Source organism: Rutilus rutilus (genome assembly GCF_951802725.1).
Source record: "Rutilus rutilus genome assembly, chromosome: 14".
Classification (NCBI taxonomy): Eukaryota; Metazoa; Chordata; class Actinopteri; order Cypriniformes; family Leuciscidae; genus Rutilus; species Rutilus rutilus.
In genome coordinates, this window is record NC_140219.1 from 39297657 (window position 1) to 39318926 (window position 21270).

Here is a 21270-nt window from a genome sequence, read left to right on the forward strand (position 1 = left end):
TAATGCTCAACAGGTAGTTCAATCTCCATTAACTTTGGTAAGATGATGCAAAATCCTTATAAACTATTGATGTCTTTAAAATTTCCATAAAAAGTGTTTTATAACATAGTATAGTTGACCTTTTGTCAATCTGATTACACAAATCTTTCATATTTCACAGGTTTGTTCTGAGATTGAACAACAGGTGCATGCTTTGGTCAGCTGTGCAGCAGGAGACGGGTCAAAGGAGGTAAGTGTGTGTTTCTAATGCTCAACAGGTAGTTAAATCTCCATTAACTTTGTTAAGATAATGCAAAATCCTTATAAACTATTGATTTCTTTAAAATTTCCATAAAAAGTGTTTTATAACATAGTATAGTTGACCTTTTGTCAATCTGATTACACAAATCTTTCATATTTCACAGGTTTGTTCTGAGATTGAACAACAGGTGCATGCTTTGGTCAGCTGTGCAGCAGGAGATGGGTCAAAGGAGGTAAGTGTGTGTTTCTAATGCTCAACAGGTAGTTAAATCTCCATTAACTTTGGTAAGATGATGCAAAATCCTTATAAACTATTGATGTCTTTAAAATTTCCATAAAAAGTGTTTTATAGCATAGTACAGTTGACCTTTTGTCAATCTGATTACACAAATCTTTCATATTTCACAGGTTTGTTCTGAGATTGAACAACAGGTGCATGCTTTGGTCAGCTGTGCAGCAAGAGATGGGTCAAAGGAGGTAAGTGTGTGTTTCTAATGCTCAACAGGTAGTTAAATCTCCATTAACTTTGGTAAGATGATGCAAAATCCTTATAAACTATTGATGTCTTTAAAATTTCCATAAAAAGTGTTTTATAGCATAGTACAGTTGACCTTTTGTCAATCTGATTACACAAATCTTTCATATTTCACAGGTTTGTTCTGAGATTGAACAACAGGTGCATGCTTTGGTCAGCTGTGCAGCAAGAGATGGGTCAAAGGAGGTAAGTGTGTGTTTCTAATGCTCAACAGGTAGTTAAATCTCCATTAACTTTGTTAAGATAATGCAAAATCCTTATAAACTATTGATTTCTTTAAAATTTCCATAAAAAGTGTTTTATAACATAGTATAGTTGACCTTTTGTCAATCTGATTACACAAATCTTTCATATTTCACAGGTTTGTTCTGAGATTGAACAACAGGTGCATGCTTTGGTCAGCTGTGCAGCAGGAGACGGGTCAAAGGAGGTAAGTGTGTGTTTCTAATGCTCAACAGGTAGTTAAATCTCCATTAACTTTGGTAAGATGATGCAAAATCCTTATAAACTATTGATTTCTTTAAGATTTCCATAAAAAGTGTTTTATAACATAGTATAGTTGACCTTTTGTCAATCTGATTACACAAATCTTTCATATTTCACAGGTTTGTTCTGAGACCGAACAACAGGTGCATGCTTTGGTCAGCTGTGCAGCAAGAGATGGGTCAAAGGAGGTAAGTGTGTGTTTCTAATGCTCAACAGGTAGTTAAATCTCCATTAACTTTGGTAAGATGATGCAAAATCCTTATAAACTATTGATTTCTTTAAGATTTCCATAAAAAGTGTTTTATAACATAGTATAGTTGACCTTTTGTCAATCTGATTACACAAATCTTTCATATTTCACAGGTTTGTTCTGAGACCGAACAACAGGTGCATGCTTTGGTCAGCTGTGCAGCAAGAGATGGGTCAAAGGAGGTAAGTGTGTGTTTCTAATGCTCAACAGGTAGTTAAATCTCCATTAACTTTGGTAAGATGATGCAAAATCCTTATAAACTATTGATTTCTTTAAGATTTCCATAAAAAGTGTTTTATAACATAGTATAGTTGACCTTTTGTCAATCTGATTACACAAATCTTTCATATTTCACAGGTTTGTTCTGAGACCGAACAACAGGTGCATGCTTTGGTCAGCTGTGCAGCAGGAGACGGGTCAAAGGAGGTAAGTGTGTGTTTCTAATGCTCAACAGGTAGTTAAATCTCCATTAACTTTGGTAAGATGATGCAAAATCCTTATAAACTATTGATTTCTTTAAGATTTCCATAAAAAGTGTTTTATAACATAGTATAGTTGACCTTTTGTCAATCTGATTACACAAATCTTTCATATTTCACAGGTTTGTTCTGAGACCGAACAACAGGTGCATGCTTTGGTCAGCTGTGCAGCAGGAGACGGGTCAAAGGAGGTAAGTGTGTGTTTCTAATGCTCAACAGGTAGTTAAATCTCCATTAACTTTGGTAAGATGATGCAAAATCCTTATAAACTATTGATTTCTTTAAAATTTCCATAAAAAGTGTTTTATAACACAGTATAGTTGACCTTTTGTCAATCTGATTACACAAATCTTTCATATTTCACAGGTTTGTTCTGAGATTGAACAACAGGTGCATGCTTTGGTCAGCTGTGCAGCAGGAGATGGGTCAAAGGAGGTAAGTGTGTGTTTCTAATGCTCAACAGGTAGTTAAATCTCCATTAACTTTGGTAAGATGATGCAAAATCCTTATAAACTATTGATTTCTTTAAAATTTTCATAAAAAGTGTTTTATAGCATAGTATAGTTGACCTTTTGTCAATCTGATTACACAAATCTTTCATATTTCACAGGTTTGTTCTGAGATTGAACAACAGGTGCATGCTTTGGTCAGCTGTGCAGCAAGAGATGGGTCAAAGGAGGTAAGTGTGTGTTTCTAATGCTCAACAGGTAGTTAAATCTCCATTAACTTTGGTAAGATGATGTAGAATCATTACCTTAGCATTACAGACGATTAGGACTGTGTGCTGCAATGAATTCTCACATGCCCTGATTGTTTGATCTAAGAATTCACTTTATGTCATTTTCACATTAGTTGTTTTGGATACTCAAAGCATCACCATGTACTGCCGTGTTATCCAAATTTAATGTTCAGTACTCAAACCTTTTCAGATCTCAACAACGTCTGATTCTCAGCTGACATGTCATGACAACACTCAACAGGTAATGTACTTTCCATTAAAAATGAGCATTTAATAAGCATTTATTTCTTAAATGTTCTTTAGTTGGCAACAACAGTGATTTTTAATTACAAACTTAAAGAATTAAAAAAGATAGTGATAGGCTGATGATACACAGGACAACATTTTGAGCAATCTTGCCAGGCAACTTTTTTTGACCAATGTTGCTTGGGCACTTTCCCAACTGAGAATGGGTAAAAAAAATTTTTTTCAGACTTTAAATCAGTCATGGGCCCTGTGTCTCTTCTGGTTGCCCACTGATGCCAACATTAACCCAAGTTGCCCCGCAACGTTGCTCATAAAGTTGCCCCATGTATCATCAGTCATAGGAATTGTTTAATTTACAATGGTATATGGATGATGGTTCATTCTGAGCTAGCATGTGTATCATATGTTGTATGTCCCCATACTTACTGCTTTTGTCATTTTGTGGGGGATGGGTAGAAGTTCAGGGTGTGTTTTGTCAAACTGCACAATGGTTTGTGTGTCGTATGTCCCCCATACTTACTGCTTTTGTCATTTTGTGGGGGATGGGTAGAAGTTCAGGGTGTGTTTTGTCAAACTGCACAATGGTTTGTGTGTCGTATGTCCCCCATACTTACTGCTTTTGTCGTAAGTCCCCCATACTTACTGCTTTTGTCATGTTGTGGGGGATGGGTAGAAGTTCAGGGTGTGTTTTGTCAAACTGCACAATGGTTTGTGTGTCGTATGTCCCCCATACTTACTGCTTTTGTCGTAAGTCCCCCATACTTACTGCTTTTGTCATGTTGTGGGGGATGGGTAGAAGTTCAGGGTGTGTTTTGTCAAACTGCACAATGGTTTGTGTATCGTAAGTCCCCCATACTTACTGCTTTTGTCATGTTGTGGGGGATGGGTAGAAGTTCAGTGTGTGTTTTGTCAAACTGCACCATGGTTTGTGTATCGTATGTCCCCATACTTACTGCTTTTGTCGTATGTCCCCATACTTACTGCTTTTGTCATGTTGTGGGGGATGGGTAGAAGTTCAGGGTGTGTTTTGTCAAACTGCACCATGGTTTGTGTGTCGTATGTCCCCATACTTACTGCTTTTGTCATGTTGTGGGGGATGGGTAGAAGTTCAGGGTGTGTTTTGTCAAACTGCACCATGGTTTGTGTGTCGTATGTCCCCATACTTACTGCTTTTGTCATGTTGTGGGGGATGGGTAGAAGTTCAGGGTGTGTTTTGTCAAACTGCACCATGGTTTGTGTGTCGTATGTCCCCATACTTACTGCTTTTGTCATGTTGTGGGGGATGGGTAGAAGTTCAGGGTGTGTTTTGTCAAACTGCACCATGGTTTGTGTATCGTAAGTCCCCCATACTTACTGCTTTTGTCATGTTGTGGGGGATGGGTAGAAGTTCAGGGTGTGTTTTGTCAAACTGCACCATGGTTTGTGTGTCGTATGTCCCCATACTTACTGCTTTTGTCGTATGTCCCCATACTTACTGCTTTTGTCATGTTGTGGGGGATGGGTAGAAGTTCAGGGTGTGTTTTGTCAAACTGCACAATGGTTTGTGTGTCGTATGTCCCCCATACTTACTGCTTTTGTCATGTTGTGGGGGATGGGTAGAAGTTCAGGGTGTGTTTTGTCAAACTGCACCATGGTTTGTGTGTCGTATGTCCCCCATACTTACTGCTTTTGTCATGTTGTGGGGGATGGGTAGAAGTTCAGTGTGTGTTTTGTCAAACTGCACCATGGTTTGTGTGTCGTATGTCCCCCATACTTACTGCTTTTGTCGTAAGTCCCCCATACTTACTGCTTTTGTCATGTTGTGGGGGATGGGTAGAAGTTCAGTGTGTGTTTTGTCAAACTGCACAATGGTTTGTGTGTCGTATGTCCCCCATACTTACTGCTTTTGTCATGTTGTGGGGGATGGGTAGAAGTTCAGGGTGTGTTTTGTCAAACTGCACAATGGTTTGTGTGTCGTATGTCCCCCATACTTACTGCTTTTGTCATGTTGTGGGGGATGGGTAGAAGTTCAGGGTGTGTTTTGTCAAACTGCACCATGGTTTGTGTGTCGTATGTCCCCCATACTTACTGCTTTTGTCATGTTGTGGGGGATGGGTAGAAGTTCAGGGTGTGTTTTGTCAAACTGCACCATGGTTTGTGTGTCGTATGTCCCCCATACTTACTGCTTTTGTCATGTTGTGGGGGATGGGTAGAAGTTCAGGGTGTGTTTTGTCAAACTGCACAATGGTTTGTGTGTCGTATGTCCCCCATACTTACTGCTTTTGTCGTAAGTCCCCCATACTTACTGCTTTTGTCATGTTGTGGGGGATGGGTAGAAGTTCAGTGTGTGTTTTGTCAAACTGCACAATGGTTTGTGTGTCGTATGTCCCCCATACTTACTGCTTTTGTCGTAAGTCCCCCATACTTACTGCTTTTGTCATGTTGTGGGGGATGGGTAGAAGTTCAGTGTGTGTTTTGTCAAACTGCACCATGGTTTGTGTGTCGTATGTCCCCCATACTTACTGCTTTTGTCGTATGTCCCCCATACTTACTGCTTTTGTCATGTTGTGGGGGATGGGTAGAAGTTCAGGGTGTGTTTTGTCAAACTGCACAATGGTTTGTGTGTCGTATGTCCCCCATACTTACTGCTTTTGTCGTAAGTCCCCCATACTTACTGCTTTTGTCATGTTGTGGGGGATGGGTAGAAGTTCAGTGTGTGTTTTGTCAAACTGCACCATGTCCCCATACTTACTGCTTTTGTCATGTTGTGGGGGATGGGTAGAAGTTCAGTGTGTGTTTTGTCAAACTGCACCATGTCCCCATACTTACTGCTTTTGTCATGTTGTGGGGGATGGGTAGAAGTTCAGTGTGTGTTTTGTCAAACTGCACCATGTCCCCATACTTACTGCTTTTGTCATACTACAGTGCAGTACATTTGTGATATACATTTTGTTATTTGTGACCCTGGACCACAAAACCAGTCATAAGTCGCACTGGTATATTTGTGGCAATAGCCAACAATACATTGTATGGGTCAAAATTATCGATTTTTCTTTTATGCCAAAAATCATTAGGATATTAAGTAAAGATCATGTTCCATGAAGATATTTTGTAAATTTCCTACCGTAAATATATAAAACATTTATTTGTGTGAGTGAATGCAGCACAATCGCCAACATAAATGAACAACTTTAAAGGAGATTTTCTCAATGTTTTGATTTTTTTGCACCCTCAGATTCCAGATTTTCAATAGTTGTTTCTCGACCAAATATTGTCCTATCCCAACAAACCATACATCAATGGAAAGCTTATTTACTCAGCTTTCAGATGATGTATAAATCTCAATTTCCAAAAAATGACCCATGTGACTGGTTTTGTGGTCCAGGGTCACATTTGTGAAATTAAAATAACTTGTTCAAACCTTAGCCCTATGTCTTAAAGGTGCCATATAATGAAAAACCTTGAAATTTACCTTGGCATTGTTGAATAATATGGAAAGATAAAACTGTTTCTAAATCATTTTTGCCCTTACCTAAGCCACATACCTTCTGTATAGATATCAGAGACCAATTTAAATATTGTATTAATGCATTCTATTGTGCCTTTAACACCTAACTATAGTAATACAGTATAATTTCCTCTAATCAATTATAACTTCTTTTTTTTCAACAGAACTGTAAACATGTCATAATATCTACAGTAGTATCAAGCTTGAATAAATGTGATTGCTGTAGTGGTCCTTATTCCGCTTTTAAGTGGGCTGGTGTGAGATGTAAGGGTAAGTATTTTGTTCAGACAATTTTAATACTTTTAAAAATGCTTTACCATTGAAACCCTAAAACTGTGTAATCTTGACGTTCTAAATGCATCTTTAAATTAGCTTGAAAAAGTTAACTTTTCATTCTTTCTTTCTGTCTTGCTCAGTCTGTCTGCCTGTGTAATTGTGTAATCGATTCATATTTATATTAGTCTTCTCCTTTCTCTGTTCTCTTCCATCTTATAGCCACACTTTCAAACACACTGATCATCTATCACTGCTTTATCTATCACTTTTTAAAGCATCTTTTCTTGAATCACCTTTTATTCAAATGAAACCAACCTTGTTTATTATATGCTCAATCTAGTTTGTTCCCGCTTCTGGCATAAAACTTGCTACGAGAAAAATGTGAAGCCCAAACCTGACCCCTCAACATCCGTAAGTATGATTTATTGAATAGTCAGATATGTTTTATTTTTCAGCATTTTTCTTCCTTAGAACTAAACTTTCTGAGTATGTACAAAAGATATGTTTACTATTTCAGGATTCCGAAGTAGAATTTTCCAGTGAGAACATGTCGGATGAGGACTATGTACCTAATTCTGTCTCAGAAGGTTCAGACGTAAGCATAGCGTCTCCAGAAAAACTCTTAAACATTAAAAATACTGAAGTGTTCTGCATCAAATCTACTGCAGAAATTCAAAATGGCAGACCATGCCAAGAAAGTGTCATAGGTTCACTCCCAAAAGTTCCAGTCTGCACAGCACAGCTTGAAATGCCTAGTAGGAAAGCCATACAAGTACAAATATCGAAAGTTCACAGCGATGGCAATACTGAAAGCACTGTTGAGGATATCACAGGCACAGGGGAAGATCCATCTTTACAATCTTCAAATATATCCTCTTCAGTAAGCAAGAAGAATTACTGCTACATTTGTGGAAAACCGCAGTCAAAATTTACACGCCACTTAAAAGTCCATGAGAATTCAAACGTCGATGTTGCTCGGGCTTTGGCTCTACCAAAACATTCCAAAGAGCGTCAAAAACTTCTGAACAAACTGCGGAACAAAGGAAACTATGAACACAATGCAGATGTTTTAGCGAATGGGACTGGATTGTTAAAACTCAGACGTAAGCCAAAGAAAAGATATGATTCAAAAGATTATGTGCACTGTATGTATTGCCATGCAATGTTTCTCCGAAGGGATCTCTGGAGACACGTTCGAAATTGTCTTTCCAAACCAGTGGAAGATCAGGCAGAGCCAGGAAGAACTAGGGTCTTGTCTTTGGCAACAATGTCTAATGCAGCCCTCTGCCAACAAATATCACAAGGTGTTTGGAAACTGCTAACTGTGATGAAAGACGATGACATCTCTGCTGCTGTGCGGAGTGACTTTTGCATTCTTCAGCTGGCCCAGTCATTTTACAATAAACATGGGCAAGATCCCACTAAATTTGACTATATTCGACAGAAGCTCCGGGAAGTTGGAAGACTTCTGCTGATTCTGAGAAAGGAATTTTCTGTACAGACTCTTGAAGATGCTGTGAGACCTGAAAAATTCAATGTTGTTATCCAGGCTGTCAAAAAGGTATCTGGGTTTGATGATGTAAAACACTCATTCCAGACTCCAAGCCTTGCCCTTAAGTTGGGCCACTCACTGAATAAGATATGTGACATTGTACATTGCCGAGCTCTAATGGCAGAAGATGGTGAGGGGATAAAGTCAACCCAAGCATTCAAAAAGCTGTATGATGCTAAATGGTCTGAACTCGTTTCCCACACAGCTTTGACCACCTTGAATGAGGGGCGCTTTAACAAGCCGTCTACCCTCCCTTTCACAGAGGATGTAAAACTTCTTCACCAGCATCTTGAAAAGGTTGTTGATTTAGGTTCTGAGAACTTGAAACAGATGCCATCAGCACAAGTCTATGGCGACCTATGCAAAGCAACTCTTGCAAAAATAATTGTGTTCAACCGGCGACGTGGAGGAGAGGTTGCAAAAATGCAACTCAAAGGTTTTCTAGAGAGGGATACAGCTCCCCTACACAAAGATGTTGCTGTTGGGCTAACAAAGTTTGAACAAAAACTTTGTACACATTTTAGTCGGGTGGAACTTAGGGGTAAAAGAGGGCGAAAAGTGGCAGTTTTGCTGTCACCAGACATGGTTGATGCCTTAAACCTCCTCATAAGCAGAAGAAGGGAATGTGGAGTCCCTGAGGAAAACCAATTCCTGTTTGCTCGACCAAGCTGTTTGAGTTGTTATAGAGGACAAGACTGTCTGAGGATCTATGCACACGAGTGTGGTGCACAAAACCCGGAACTCCTCCGGTCGACCCAACTGCGCAAACATGTGGCAACTTTGTCGCAGGTGCTTAACCTGAAAAACCACGAGTTAGACCAAGTTGCGGACTTCTTGGGCCACGATATTCGTGTGCACAGAGAATATTATCGACTTCCGGAGGCTACAACCCAGCTGGCCAAGATTTCAAAGTTACTCCTCGCTATGGAGAAAGATTCTCTTTCAAATCTCCACGGCAAAACCCTAGAAGAAATTGAAATTGAAGGTAATGCTACTAAAGTTGTTACAAATGACATTTTGAAGTTAACTAAGTATATTCATATCCTAAAGATAATCCCTAACGTAGATCTTAATGTAATGTTCACCAGATATTAGAGTTATCACTATGTCTTCTATTTTTACTCTAACATTAGCAATGTTAAGCTTACTTGATACTCAATTTTTTTTTTAGACAAGTTAGACTTTTCTGATTCGGAACATAGTGAAGACAGTGATGCTGAGGAGGCGCATCCACAGACACAAACAGAAACAGGTAAAAGCACATAAACATACAAACATCAAATCAGTAAAGTCAGTGTAAGAAGTGCACCATATGATGCACCAAAACATTATACAGTAGTTCAGAGATGTCACAGAAGCATAATTCATATAGACCAAGCGCCGCTGCTGTTTGTTATAGTATTTTATTTTTCTATTCACAGATACTGATCCTGCCTTAGGAGGCCCATCTAAAGGTATGAGAATACTAAAACTTTTTTAACTTCAAACCCACATGTGTATATATACTTTTGAAACCAAAATGACTGTTAGAAATGTTTAAAATGCAGTTTAGGTTGCTTTTGATTGCTTAAATTATAACATTGTGTAAATGATGCAAGTTTTTGGGGAGCACTTTACAGTAGGGGTACATGAATTACCATGAATTAATGCATAAATTAATGGAGAATTATGAATTACTTCATCCATTAATATCTCAATTATCAGGAACTAGCATGAGTTCAAAATCTTTTATTCATGACCTCATAGATGAAAAACACCTTAAGACATTCACTAAGATGAGTACATCATCATGATTAATAGGTTATTATGCATGATCTTGATGTTTTCTTTTTCACAGAAAACAAGATTTTTAATATCCATTATGGATAAAGCTATGCTTTTGGTACATGTACTAAAACATTTTTTTTTCTCAAATAAGATTACTTGAATTATTATAATAATATATACAAAAATCTGCATTGCCTCATGCATGCATACAGGTTAGAACAGTATATCAGTAACAGTAATTCATGTGAGAACTAATGTTTTTCATTAATTATGATGAGTTATCAAGCACGTATGTCTTCTTCATAGCAGCCTGCATGTAAATGGACAGACCCCCAACACTGGCCAATCACAGCACAGAGTATGTGAATTCTGTTGACATCCAAATACAGTAGTCATCATTAACTAAGCATTAATTTCTTATGACCTCATCGTGTGTGAACCCTCAAGTAAAGTGGTAACTTGGTCTTCTGGAAATACTGATAAACAGTGTGTTATTAAAGCGATAGTTCACCCAGAAATGAAAATGTGAGGTTCAACTGCTAATCCCTAGGAGTCAGTGATGTAGATGACTTTGTTTCTTCAGTAGAACTCAAAGATTTTTAACTCAAACCGCTGCAGTCTTTCAGTCATATCCCTGATAGCGCACGTACATCTAGAAGATGTCTATTTGACGTCTGCATTTACATCTGCAAGATGTATTATTTAGGTTATTTGCTCATCTGCAATACGTCTATTGGATGTCTCTTTTTAGATGTCACATAGACGTCTGTTAGATGTCTTTAAGATGTTTATAATTTAGAATGTATGTAAAACTGACATCTGAAAGAAAGTTTTTAGACAGCGGATGTTTCCAGATCAAGAGATCTTTAACAGACATCTTGCAGACTTGCGTGTGTCATCTGGGATATAATGGCAGTCAATGGGTCCCAAACATGCACAGACTAAACCAAATACATGCTGTATAAAATGCAAAATGCAAAATACATCTTGTGTATAGGTCACTTATTTGTTTATACAGTGCAGAGTGATTGTGGTCACTACAGCTAATCAGAATGGTAATTACTTGTGCTTATCCTGATTGTTGCAACCGAATTTTGTTTAGCCGTTGTATTCACAATCTCTGCACTGTGTAAACAATGAGTGACATATACAGTCTGTATTTGGATGTAAGACTACTGTATTTGGATTTACATTTACATTTACATTTAGTAATTTGAAAGGAAAAGTAGAGAGGTAGGTCTGTAGTTCTCTACAAGTGATGTGTTAAGTGTTGATTTTTTTCAGCAGTTGAGTTACCAGAGCCTGCTTGAATGCAGTAGGAAAAGTGCCAGTATGGAGGGATGAGTTGATGATGTGTGTGAGAGCTGGTAGAAGTGTGGGAGAGATGGCTTGTAGAAGGTGTGAGGGGATGGGGTCAAGAGGGCAGGTGGTAGGATGACTGGAGAGGAGAAGTGTAGATACTTTTTCCTCGGTTAGCGGAGAGAAGGAGGAGAGAGGGTGATTGGCTGTGGAAGGGGTCGGTCTGTGCTCCTGTGTGTGAGGAGCTGAGAACTGATTGCTGATAGTTGTTGTCTTGTTGGTGAAGAAGTTCGCAAAATCGTCAGCAGTTAAAGAGGAGGTGGGTGGTGGTGGTGGAGGAGGACAGAGGAGAGAGTTGAATGTCTTGAAGAGTGATCGTGTGTTGGAGGAGCTGTTGATCTTGTTGTGGAAGTAGGAAGATTTTGCAGCATGAACATCAACGGAAAAGGAAGAGAGGAGAGATTGATACATACTCAGGTCAGATGTGTCTTTTGATTTGCGCCATTTCCTCTCCATTGCCCTGAGTTCGGTCCGGTGTTCACGAAGAACCTCAGATAACCAGGGGTTAGAGGGAGTAGCGCGTGCTGGCCTGGAGGAAAGAGGGCAGATATTGTCTAGAGAAGAGGTTAGAGTGGAGCAGAAGGTATCCGTTGCGGTATTCACATCCAGAGATGAGAATTGTGGGGGTGAGGGAAGAGAAGAAGACACGGCAGAGGAGAGATGGGCGAGAGAAAGTGAGCGCAGGTTTCGCCTGAAAGTGACTGGTGGTGGGGTTGGTGGTGCAGGGGCAGAGAGTTGTAGACTGAAAGTGATGAGGAAATGATCTGAAACATGGAGAGGTCTCACCAAGATGTTGTCTGTGATGCAGTTGCGTGTGTAAACCAGATCCAGTTGGTTGCCTGATTTGTGAGTGCCTGTGGTGATGAATTGTTTGAGATGTCAACAAATTTTGCACACTGTGCTGTGATTGGCCAGTGTTGCGCTCTGTCCATATTCCTACAGGCTACTATGAAGAAGACATGAACATGCTTGATACCTCATCTTTAATGAAAAACATGAGTTCTGACATTAATTGATATACTCTTCTAGCCTGTATGCATGCATGAGGTAATATTTATTATTTTTCTATATTCCTTTTAATAATTCAAGTAGTCTTACATGCACAAAATGTTTTTTTGTATTTTGAATCATGTGCCATGCCTATAGGTTTATCTACAATGTAAAGTAAATACCTTGTTTTTTGTGAACAATGGAAACATCATGATCATGCATAATAAACATAAATCATGATGATGTACTTGTCTTAATGTCTTAGGCTATGTTCACACTTAGTGTCTTTTTTGACAAGAAAAAGTTGACAATGCCGTTTTTTTAGCAAAAAAGAAAACGCTGGCAGCGTTCGGTTACAAATAGCAGCCGAGCGCGTCTTTTGTTGCTATAACAACAGCTGCAACAGTAGCCTAGTGCTGTGTGATGCAAAAAATGTCGAGAAAGAGAAAGTTGGCTCTTGCGATGGCTTTTGAAGTTACCGGGGAGGAGAATGTCGGTTCACAAAGACGTTTGTGGGTGCACGACATTATACAGGAAAGGAAACTGTATGGAGCTCCTTGTGCTCCGAAACAAGGACGATAAGTTTATCTACCGGCACCGTCTCCATTTTTTTCTTGTTATTCTTGTTGTTATGGAAACGACAGGTCTCACTACTCGCTTGTCATTGGTCAGCTGTCAAAAAGGCGCTTGACGTAGGGCGTTCTTTTCATAAAAGTTGAACTTTTTTCAACTTAAAAAGACGCTCTGAGCTGCAGAAAAAGACGCCGGCGGTGGCGTCTAAAAAAGCGCTCAGGACTTTTTTGAAAAAACGGTTTACTCCATAGGGTTATAATGTAGAACAGACGCTGGTAGTTCGAAAAAAGACGCTAAGTGTGAACATAGCCTTAAGGTGTTTTTCATCCATGAAGTCATGAATGAAAGACTTTGAGCTTGTGTTAGTTCCTGATAATTCATGAGATTCACACTTGCCATAAAGTGTTACCATGTTTTGAATATGTATTTTATTTTTATTTTTTTAAAGATCATTGCATGAAGGACAAATATCACAGCAGGAGGGAGGAGCATGAACAACCTGGTAAAAGCACACAATCATATAAAGAAAGAACACTGTACTAGGGAATTCTCTAGATCAATCATTTTAGCTGGTTTTATAGTAAAGGAGGATTTTTTGCTAGAGATTTACAGTTTCCACTTAAATGTGTAGAATAATTTATGAAATGTTTGAGTATGTTCCATCAGAACCTTTATTCTGAGCCATTCTATTCATACCACAGGAATGAAGAAAGCTAGGCGGCCTGTTGTGAACCCTACAGGCACCTCAGATGGTATGAGCATCTACCTCACTCAGCCAGCATATCCATTAAGGTTTGATTCAATTCATGCAGACCAAGCAATACTACTGTTTGTTATAGTGTTTTATTTGTCTATTCACAGATATTGAGACTTCCTTTGGAGGCTCATCTCAAGGTATGATGAGAATACTACTAGTATAATGAGAACTACTTATCTATATTGGCCTGTCATGATAACTTTTTGTTGGTCGATATATTGCCCCTTAAAATAATTGTGATAAGTGATATTATTGTCATTTTAAGACCATTTTATGCCAGTGAATGTAAAATAATAATATAACAGCATAATAATGCAAGAAGGCCACACACTTTCAATTAATAAACAAACATTTAATTCATAAATGATTTAGATCATGAAAATTAAGTGTCCAAATATTAGATACCTTAAAAAACTTGAATAATAGTAAAAAAAAATAATAATAATAGTAAATCCACATTTTCTTACAAATAGAAAAAAGACAAATGGACGAAGAACTGTTATGGAGATTTTTCCATCTACAGATTTTTCCTTTTTTTATGTTTTATGTTATGTTTTATGTTATTGTGTTTTTTATGTAAATATAAATGGTGATGTATTGCATTGGCAAAAATTGAGATCATGTACATTTATTGTGCGATAAGTCGATATATTGATTATCGTGACAGGGTGGGATGCAGCGATTATAGATTTTGGCTGTACGATTATAGTCTGAGGAATAATCACGGTTTCACAGTTATCACAGTAATTATTATTCATTAATTCATTTTAAAACACTATTAGTTAAAACAAATAATAGTCCATTTCCAGTCCTGTAATAATTTTACACTGAAAATATATAACAGAATAATGAATAAATAAATAAATAAAAATAAGAATAAAAAATAATAGTATTTGTCTATATAAAATCTTAGCTAAATATTAGCTAAGTATTTCCCTATTAAAGAGGACAAATGTAGTTAAATGCACTTTAAGTTGTGATCAACTATATTACAAAATTGTTTGGTATTTTCATTTTTTTTGGACCAGAGTAGAAACATTGAAAATAAAAAAGCTCTAACTGGCTTTTGACTTAACAATATAGCCTCCTTTTGAAAATGAATAATGCAGTACAGTGAAAATAAATAAAAAGAAACACATCTCTGGTATTGAATATTAGCAAGCTATACATATCCTTTTGGAACAAAACAAGGAGTCAAAAGCTGCAGGACCCACATACAACATGGCCCTCAAATTGCACACTTATCTTCAGTCCTTTCTGTTCATATTATAGTGCAGAAATGTAAGCATGTTCACATTCTCAGTGCTCAGTCTTGACCTCTGAACTTTAAGCTAGCGCACAGTTGGAAAAACTTTTAGTTGCAGCAGTTTTATTCCGTGCAGAAGAAACGCTGTGTTGAGAAGCCTTAACGATTAATTAACCGTGACGAATTAAAGCACGGTTAATAGTGAAATCAGTTTATCGTTGCATCCCTAGTGACAGGCCTAAATCTATATTAGGAAATAAGCAACCATGTAGTCAGGTCTTTAATTTTATTCTTTTATTTACAATTTGATATTTGATGTATGAGGAATGTAACATTGGGCCAACAGTTAAAACCAATTTTACTCTTACGGATTAGTGACCTATACAACAAGACTTGACTAAAGACAAGGGTTGGTAAGAGTGTGGCTGGTTGGGAGAAGAGGGAGAGGAGCTCTGGCCATCATAGTGTTCAACCCAGGGTTCAGGAACCTGTTTTCCTCTTTTGTAGGGAATCATGAAAATTCTGCTGAAAAAAATCTGGATGATGCTAAAAGGAAGCAGAAACAAGCCTGGTCTCCAACTGAAATTGCAGCAGTACAGAGGCATTTCCGCGACCACATAGCAAGGGGTAAACTCGCCACTAAAATTGAATGCCAGCAGTGCAAGAATGCTGAGCATCCAGCTTTGGCTACTCGCACGCTCCAAAACATTAGGGATTTTGTCAGGAATCGCGGCTTAACCCTAAAAAAGAAACAGTCTCATTAGGTGTTTTTGTTTTTTACTTTTTGTTTATATGTAAGCAGAATATTCTTCTGCTGTTAAAGTTTGTTCATGGATTCAGTATGCTTTCAGCAATGTTTAGTTTAGCTGTTATGCTTAGGAACAGTTAAAATATTTAAGTTGTTCTCTTTACACTTAAAGTAAGAGCGTTTGTTTTTTCATTACACACAGTACACACAGGATGTTTCTTGATACACAAAATGATCTTGTGATGTAAAATATTAAGGGCAACTACAGTAATTTTGCTGTAAACAAGAACAAAATAAACTTTGCTCTTTGTTCACAGAATGTGCATACTGTTATGTCTGCACCGCTTGTTTGAATGTTGTTTCTTCGCTTAAATATGATCACCCACTCTGGGTTTTTCTGCAAACAACCGGCTAGATTTACATTATGTGTATAGATAGATAGATAGATAGACAGACAGACAGACAGACAGACAGACAGACAGACAGACAGACAGACAGACAGACAGACAGACAGACAGACAGACAGACAGACAGACAGACAGACAGACAGACAGACAGACAGACAGACAGACAGACAGACAATCCCTTATGTCACTCCCAAATAGTACATCCTTGAATACACACTATAAAAGGTAAGGTAGCATATTTACAGCACTATACAAAAATATTTTACATACTTGCACAATGCGTGCACCATGTTCTGAGTCTGATCATTGGTCCTCAAATATCAGGTATGTCCCTTTAATACACAGTCTTTACTATTGTGTATGTGTTAAGCCATTAGTCCTCATATATCAGGTATGTCCCTTTAATACACAGTCTTTACTATTGTGTATGTGTTAAACCATTAGTCCTCATATATCAGGTATGTCCCTTTAATACACAGTCTTTACTATTGTGTATGTGTTAAACCATTAGTCCTCATATATCAGGTATGTCCCTTTAATACACAGTCTTTACTATTGTGTATGTGTTAAGCCATTAGTCCTCATATATCAGGTATGTCCCTTTAATACACAGTCTTTACTATTGTGTATGTGTTAAGCCATTAGTCCTCATATATCAGGTATGTCCCTTTAATACACAGTCTTTACTATTGTGTATGTGTTAAGCCATTAGTCCTCATATATCAGGTATGTCCCTTTAATACACAGTCTTTACTATTGTGTATGTGTTAAACCATTAGTCCTCATATATCAGGTATGTCCCTTTAATACACAGTCTTTACTATTGTGTATGTGTTAAGCCATTAGTCCTCATATATCAGGTATGTCCCTTTAATACACAGTCTTTACTATTGTGTATGTGTTAAGCCATTAGTCCTCATATATCAGGTATGTCCCTTTAATACACAGTCTTTACTATTGTGTATGTGTTAAACCATTAGTCCTCATATATCAGGTATGTCCCTTTAATACACAGTCTTTACTATTGTGTATGTGTTAAACCATTAGTCCTCATATATCAGGTATGTCCCTTTAATACACAGTCTTTACTATTGTGTATGTGTTAAACCATTAGTCCTCATATATCAGGTATGTCCCTTTAATACACAGTCTTTACTATTGTGTATGTGTTAAACCATTAGTCCTCATATATCAGGTATGTCCCTTTAATACACAGTCTTTACTATTGTGTATGTGTTAAGCCATTAGTCCTCATATATCAGGTATGTCCCTTTAATACACAGTCTTTACTATTGTGTATGTGTTAAGCCATTAGTCCTCATATATCAGGTATGTCCCTTTAATACACAGTCTTTACTATTGTGTATGTGTTAAGCCATTAGTCCTCATATATCAGGTATGTCCCTTTAATACACAGTCTTTACTATTGTGTATGTGTTAAGCCATTAGTCCTCATATATCAGGTATGTCCCTTTAATACACTCAAATGACACTTTTGTGTGTTGTATATCTAGTGTCCTCAGAAATCACTTTAGTCCTTATAATAACGTTTTGTGTCATAGGTGGGGCTTGTGTATCAAATTATAAATTGTCCTCATAATTGTGTATATTTTCAGGTTGTTACATTATAGATTGTGTTTTGTGTAAACAAACTTTAAAGTGAAATCTGTGTTGTATGGGTCAAAATAGATTTTTTGATCTTCACCACATCTCTGTACAGCAAGTGGAAAGGGGTGTCCCCCTAATACACCAACACACCTGTTTGGGCTGCAGTGTCCTGGTAATTCACAAAAACCAGTATGTGTGTGTGTGTGTGTGTGTGTGTGTGTGTGAGTGTGTCCAGGCGCAGGTCCTTCATCAGGTGTGTGTGTGTGTGTGTGTGTGTGTGTGTGTGTGTGTGTGTGTGTGTGTGTGTGTGTGTGTGTGTGTGTGTGAGTGAGTGTGTCCAGGCGCAGGTCCTTCATCAGGTGTGTGTGTGTGTGAGAGAGAGTGTGTGTGTGTGTGTGTGAGTGTGTCCAGGCGCAGGTCCTTCATCAGGTGTGTGTGTGTGAGAGAGAGAGAGAGAGAGAGAGAGAGAGAGAGAGTGAGTGTGTGTGTGTGTGTGTGTGTGTGTGTGTGTGTGTGTGTGTGTGTGTGTGTGTGTGTGTGTGTGTGTGTGTGTGTGTGTGTGTGTGTGTGTCCAGGCGCAGGTCCTTCATCAGATCTGGATCCGGCAGACTGCGGTAAACCTTGGGATAAACAAAGACACTAAAATTAGCGTAGACGACATTCTTCTCATGATGTAACGAGTACATCAGGATTTATGGGAAGTGTTCCCGGTTCCAGCTGACCTAATCTATGCAGCCTAACATTGAATTATAGAAGTCTATAATGTATTATGTGAACGCTATGTCAAAGAGATGTGTCTTTAATCTAGATTTGAACTGACAGAGTGTGTCTGCTTTCCGGACAATGTTAGGAAGACTGTTCCAGAGTTTTGGTGCTAAATAGGAGAAGGATCTGCCGCCAGCAGTCGATTTTGATATTCTAGGTATTATCAACTGGCCGGAATTTTGAGATCGCAATAGACGTGAAGGACTATAATGCGTTAAGAGCTCGCTCAAGCACTGCGGAGCTAAACCATTTAGTGCTTTGTATGTGATCAGCAATATTTTTAAATGTATGCAATGTGTAATAGGGAGACTATTAACCACCACCATACTGTCTTCTAACCATATACTGGGAACTATATTCTCAGAAGGCCCAAGCACTGCTACTTGGGCGGAGTGATTTGCTCGCAGCCATGGGCACCATATAGATGAATATCAGATGATGTCACCAACGTCTCCTCTCTGACGTCACTCACTTCTAAAACTTGTCTGCCGCCATCTTGAGTACCTGATTCACATCAGTCGCAAAGGAACTAGCTAGCTATGCCTTCAATGTGTTGATTTATGTTTTAGTGTTGGTAACATGTCCCACATTGTCTCACACAAACTTAGTAATTGTCCCACATTTGGTTTGTCTGATGGTGGTCACCCCAGACTACACACAAGTATCACCAAAGAGATGGTCATGACATGCGTGAGTTAACAAGCAGTTCATGGGCCCTATTTTAACAATTTGAAACGCAAGTATCAAACGCGAAACACAAGTAACTTTGTGGGCGGATCTCGGTGTTGCTGTTCGCGCTGTTGCTATTATACCGGCGGGATAAATGATGCGCCCGACGCAAATCTAAAATGTGTTGGTCTGAAGTAGCTTCATTACTCATAGGTGTGGTTTGGGCGTGAAATAAACCAATCAGAGCGTCATCTCACATTCCCTTTAAGAGCAGGTGTGCTTGTTCCATGGCGGATTGCTATTATAACAGCGGATTTGCCAGGAGCGGTTCACAGCCGAGGAGACCGACGTTCTCGTCAGGGCCGTAAAACACAGAGAAGTGACATTGGGGACGGAGAAACACACCCAAATTAGCTTCGGTTAAACAGGCATATATACAGTACTGTGCAAAAGTCTTAGGCATGTTAATATGTTAAAATTAGTGCTGGGCAAAGATTAATCGCGATTAATCGCATCCAAAATAAAAGTTTGTGTTTGCATAATATATGTGTGTGTACTGTGTATAATTATTTTGTATATATAAATACACACATATGCATGTATATATTTAAGATTTTTTTAATTTATATATAAATTTATATTTATATATAATATAAATTATGTATAAATGTATATACAGTATATACATGCAAATATTTCTTAAATAAATACATGCATATGTGTGTATTTATATATACATATAATAATTATACTAACACCTGAACACACACAGAGAGAGGCTGTAGTAACACGTGTAACCAGCAGATGGAGACAGAGAAACACAGTGACCCTCAGTAATGTATTTGTTTGTGTGTATATGTGAGTGTGTATATGTTAAAGCTCTGTGGTAATCAAATGTTCACACATGTGCAGAAAGATTGCTCTGTACCAATGTGTCCAAAACATTTGTGTTCAGTCTGTAGGCTACAATTGGTCTGTGGTGCTGCAAATATTATTATAATATAATAATAATAATATTTTGTGGGTGTGAGAAACTGTAAAAAGATTGGACTTAATGGCCTGATTAAGCTGTGTACTGAGACTTGATAAGTGTGCCACCAGAGGGATGATTTTTTTCTCTGTGTGTCGTGCCAATCAAAGGCAATGGTTTGGGATCTATCAAAAGAAAATTGTCGAAAAGAAAAGAGCGAGAATAACCATGTTGTCTTAGAGCTTTGAAGAGGGTTTTGGTTGCTGAGAAGAAAAAGTCTGTTCTGTACAAATCCTCTTGAAACGGAGCAATTGTGACTTCACAATACCTGGAAACATATGTTTGGGATGGAAACTGTGTTTGTGTAACAGTGAGTGAGAATCTGTCTCCTTAAAATAGACCCTGAAATCCAAATTTCCGGTGGAAAGGAAATTGGGACCTTTGTATGACACGACATCCAAGAAATTGACCTCTGACTGATGAATTGTTCTTTTAATTTTAATCAAGGCCTGGTTGCGCATTCAAGTGCTCAGTGAAAGCGATGAAATCCTCCGTCGAGTAAGCCCAGACACCCCAGATATCGTCTAGCAGCCTGTAGTACGCAAAGGGTTTTTGTGTGCAGAATCTAAGGCCGACTCTTCCCAGTATGCCATGAATATGTTGGCATATGAGGGGGCGAATTTTTTACCCATGGCCGTACCTTTGATTTGCAAGTAAAATTTGGAGTCGAATTCAAAATAGTTTTTCGTCAGGTTGATCTCTAATAGTTTTAAAATGTGTTCATCTGTGCCCGGTTGCATAAAGCACCTTAAGTTTTTCCCTTAAGTATGATACTTAAGGGGCGATTTCCCCTCACCTAAGAGAATAATTTAAGGGTGTTGCATATAATCTCTTAAACGGTTCTCTTAGGTAAGGGAAACATTTAAGTGTTTCACGACAGCGATCCTGGATTCACCTTACAAAAGTCTGTTGTTGCCATAGATACGCATAACAACACTAGCACTAGCAGTTTCATTAAATAAAATAAGCTATCGGAATGGATAAAGAAAACAAAAAAAGAAAGCCTAATTGGACAGAGGAGGATAAATGTATTCTTCTAGATGAATATGGTAAAAGAAAAA

General features: G+C 38.2%; 1 protein-coding gene across 1 annotated transcript; it reads left to right on the forward strand.

Moving 5' to 3' along the window:
* Positions 1-703: 703 nt before the first annotated feature.
* On the forward strand, positions 704-15956 carry LOC311303352 (uncharacterized protein; the record flags this gene model as incomplete). The annotated part of the gene is made up of 19 exons (XM_084429776.1): positions 704-717; positions 934-961; positions 1137-1205; positions 1381-1449; positions 1625-1693; positions 1869-1937; positions 2113-2181; positions 2357-2425; positions 2601-2669; positions 2920-2970; positions 6627-6732; positions 7079-7149; positions 7256-9275; positions 9462-9542; positions 9712-9744; positions 13428-13481; positions 13681-13731; positions 13841-13873; positions 15490-15956. 19 exons carry the CDS (start codon positions 704-706, stop codon positions 15744-15746), a joined length of 3282 nt encoding a protein of 1093 aa, XP_084285902.1. The 3' UTR covers positions 15747-15956.
* Between the last annotated feature and the right edge of the window lie 5314 nt (positions 15957-21270).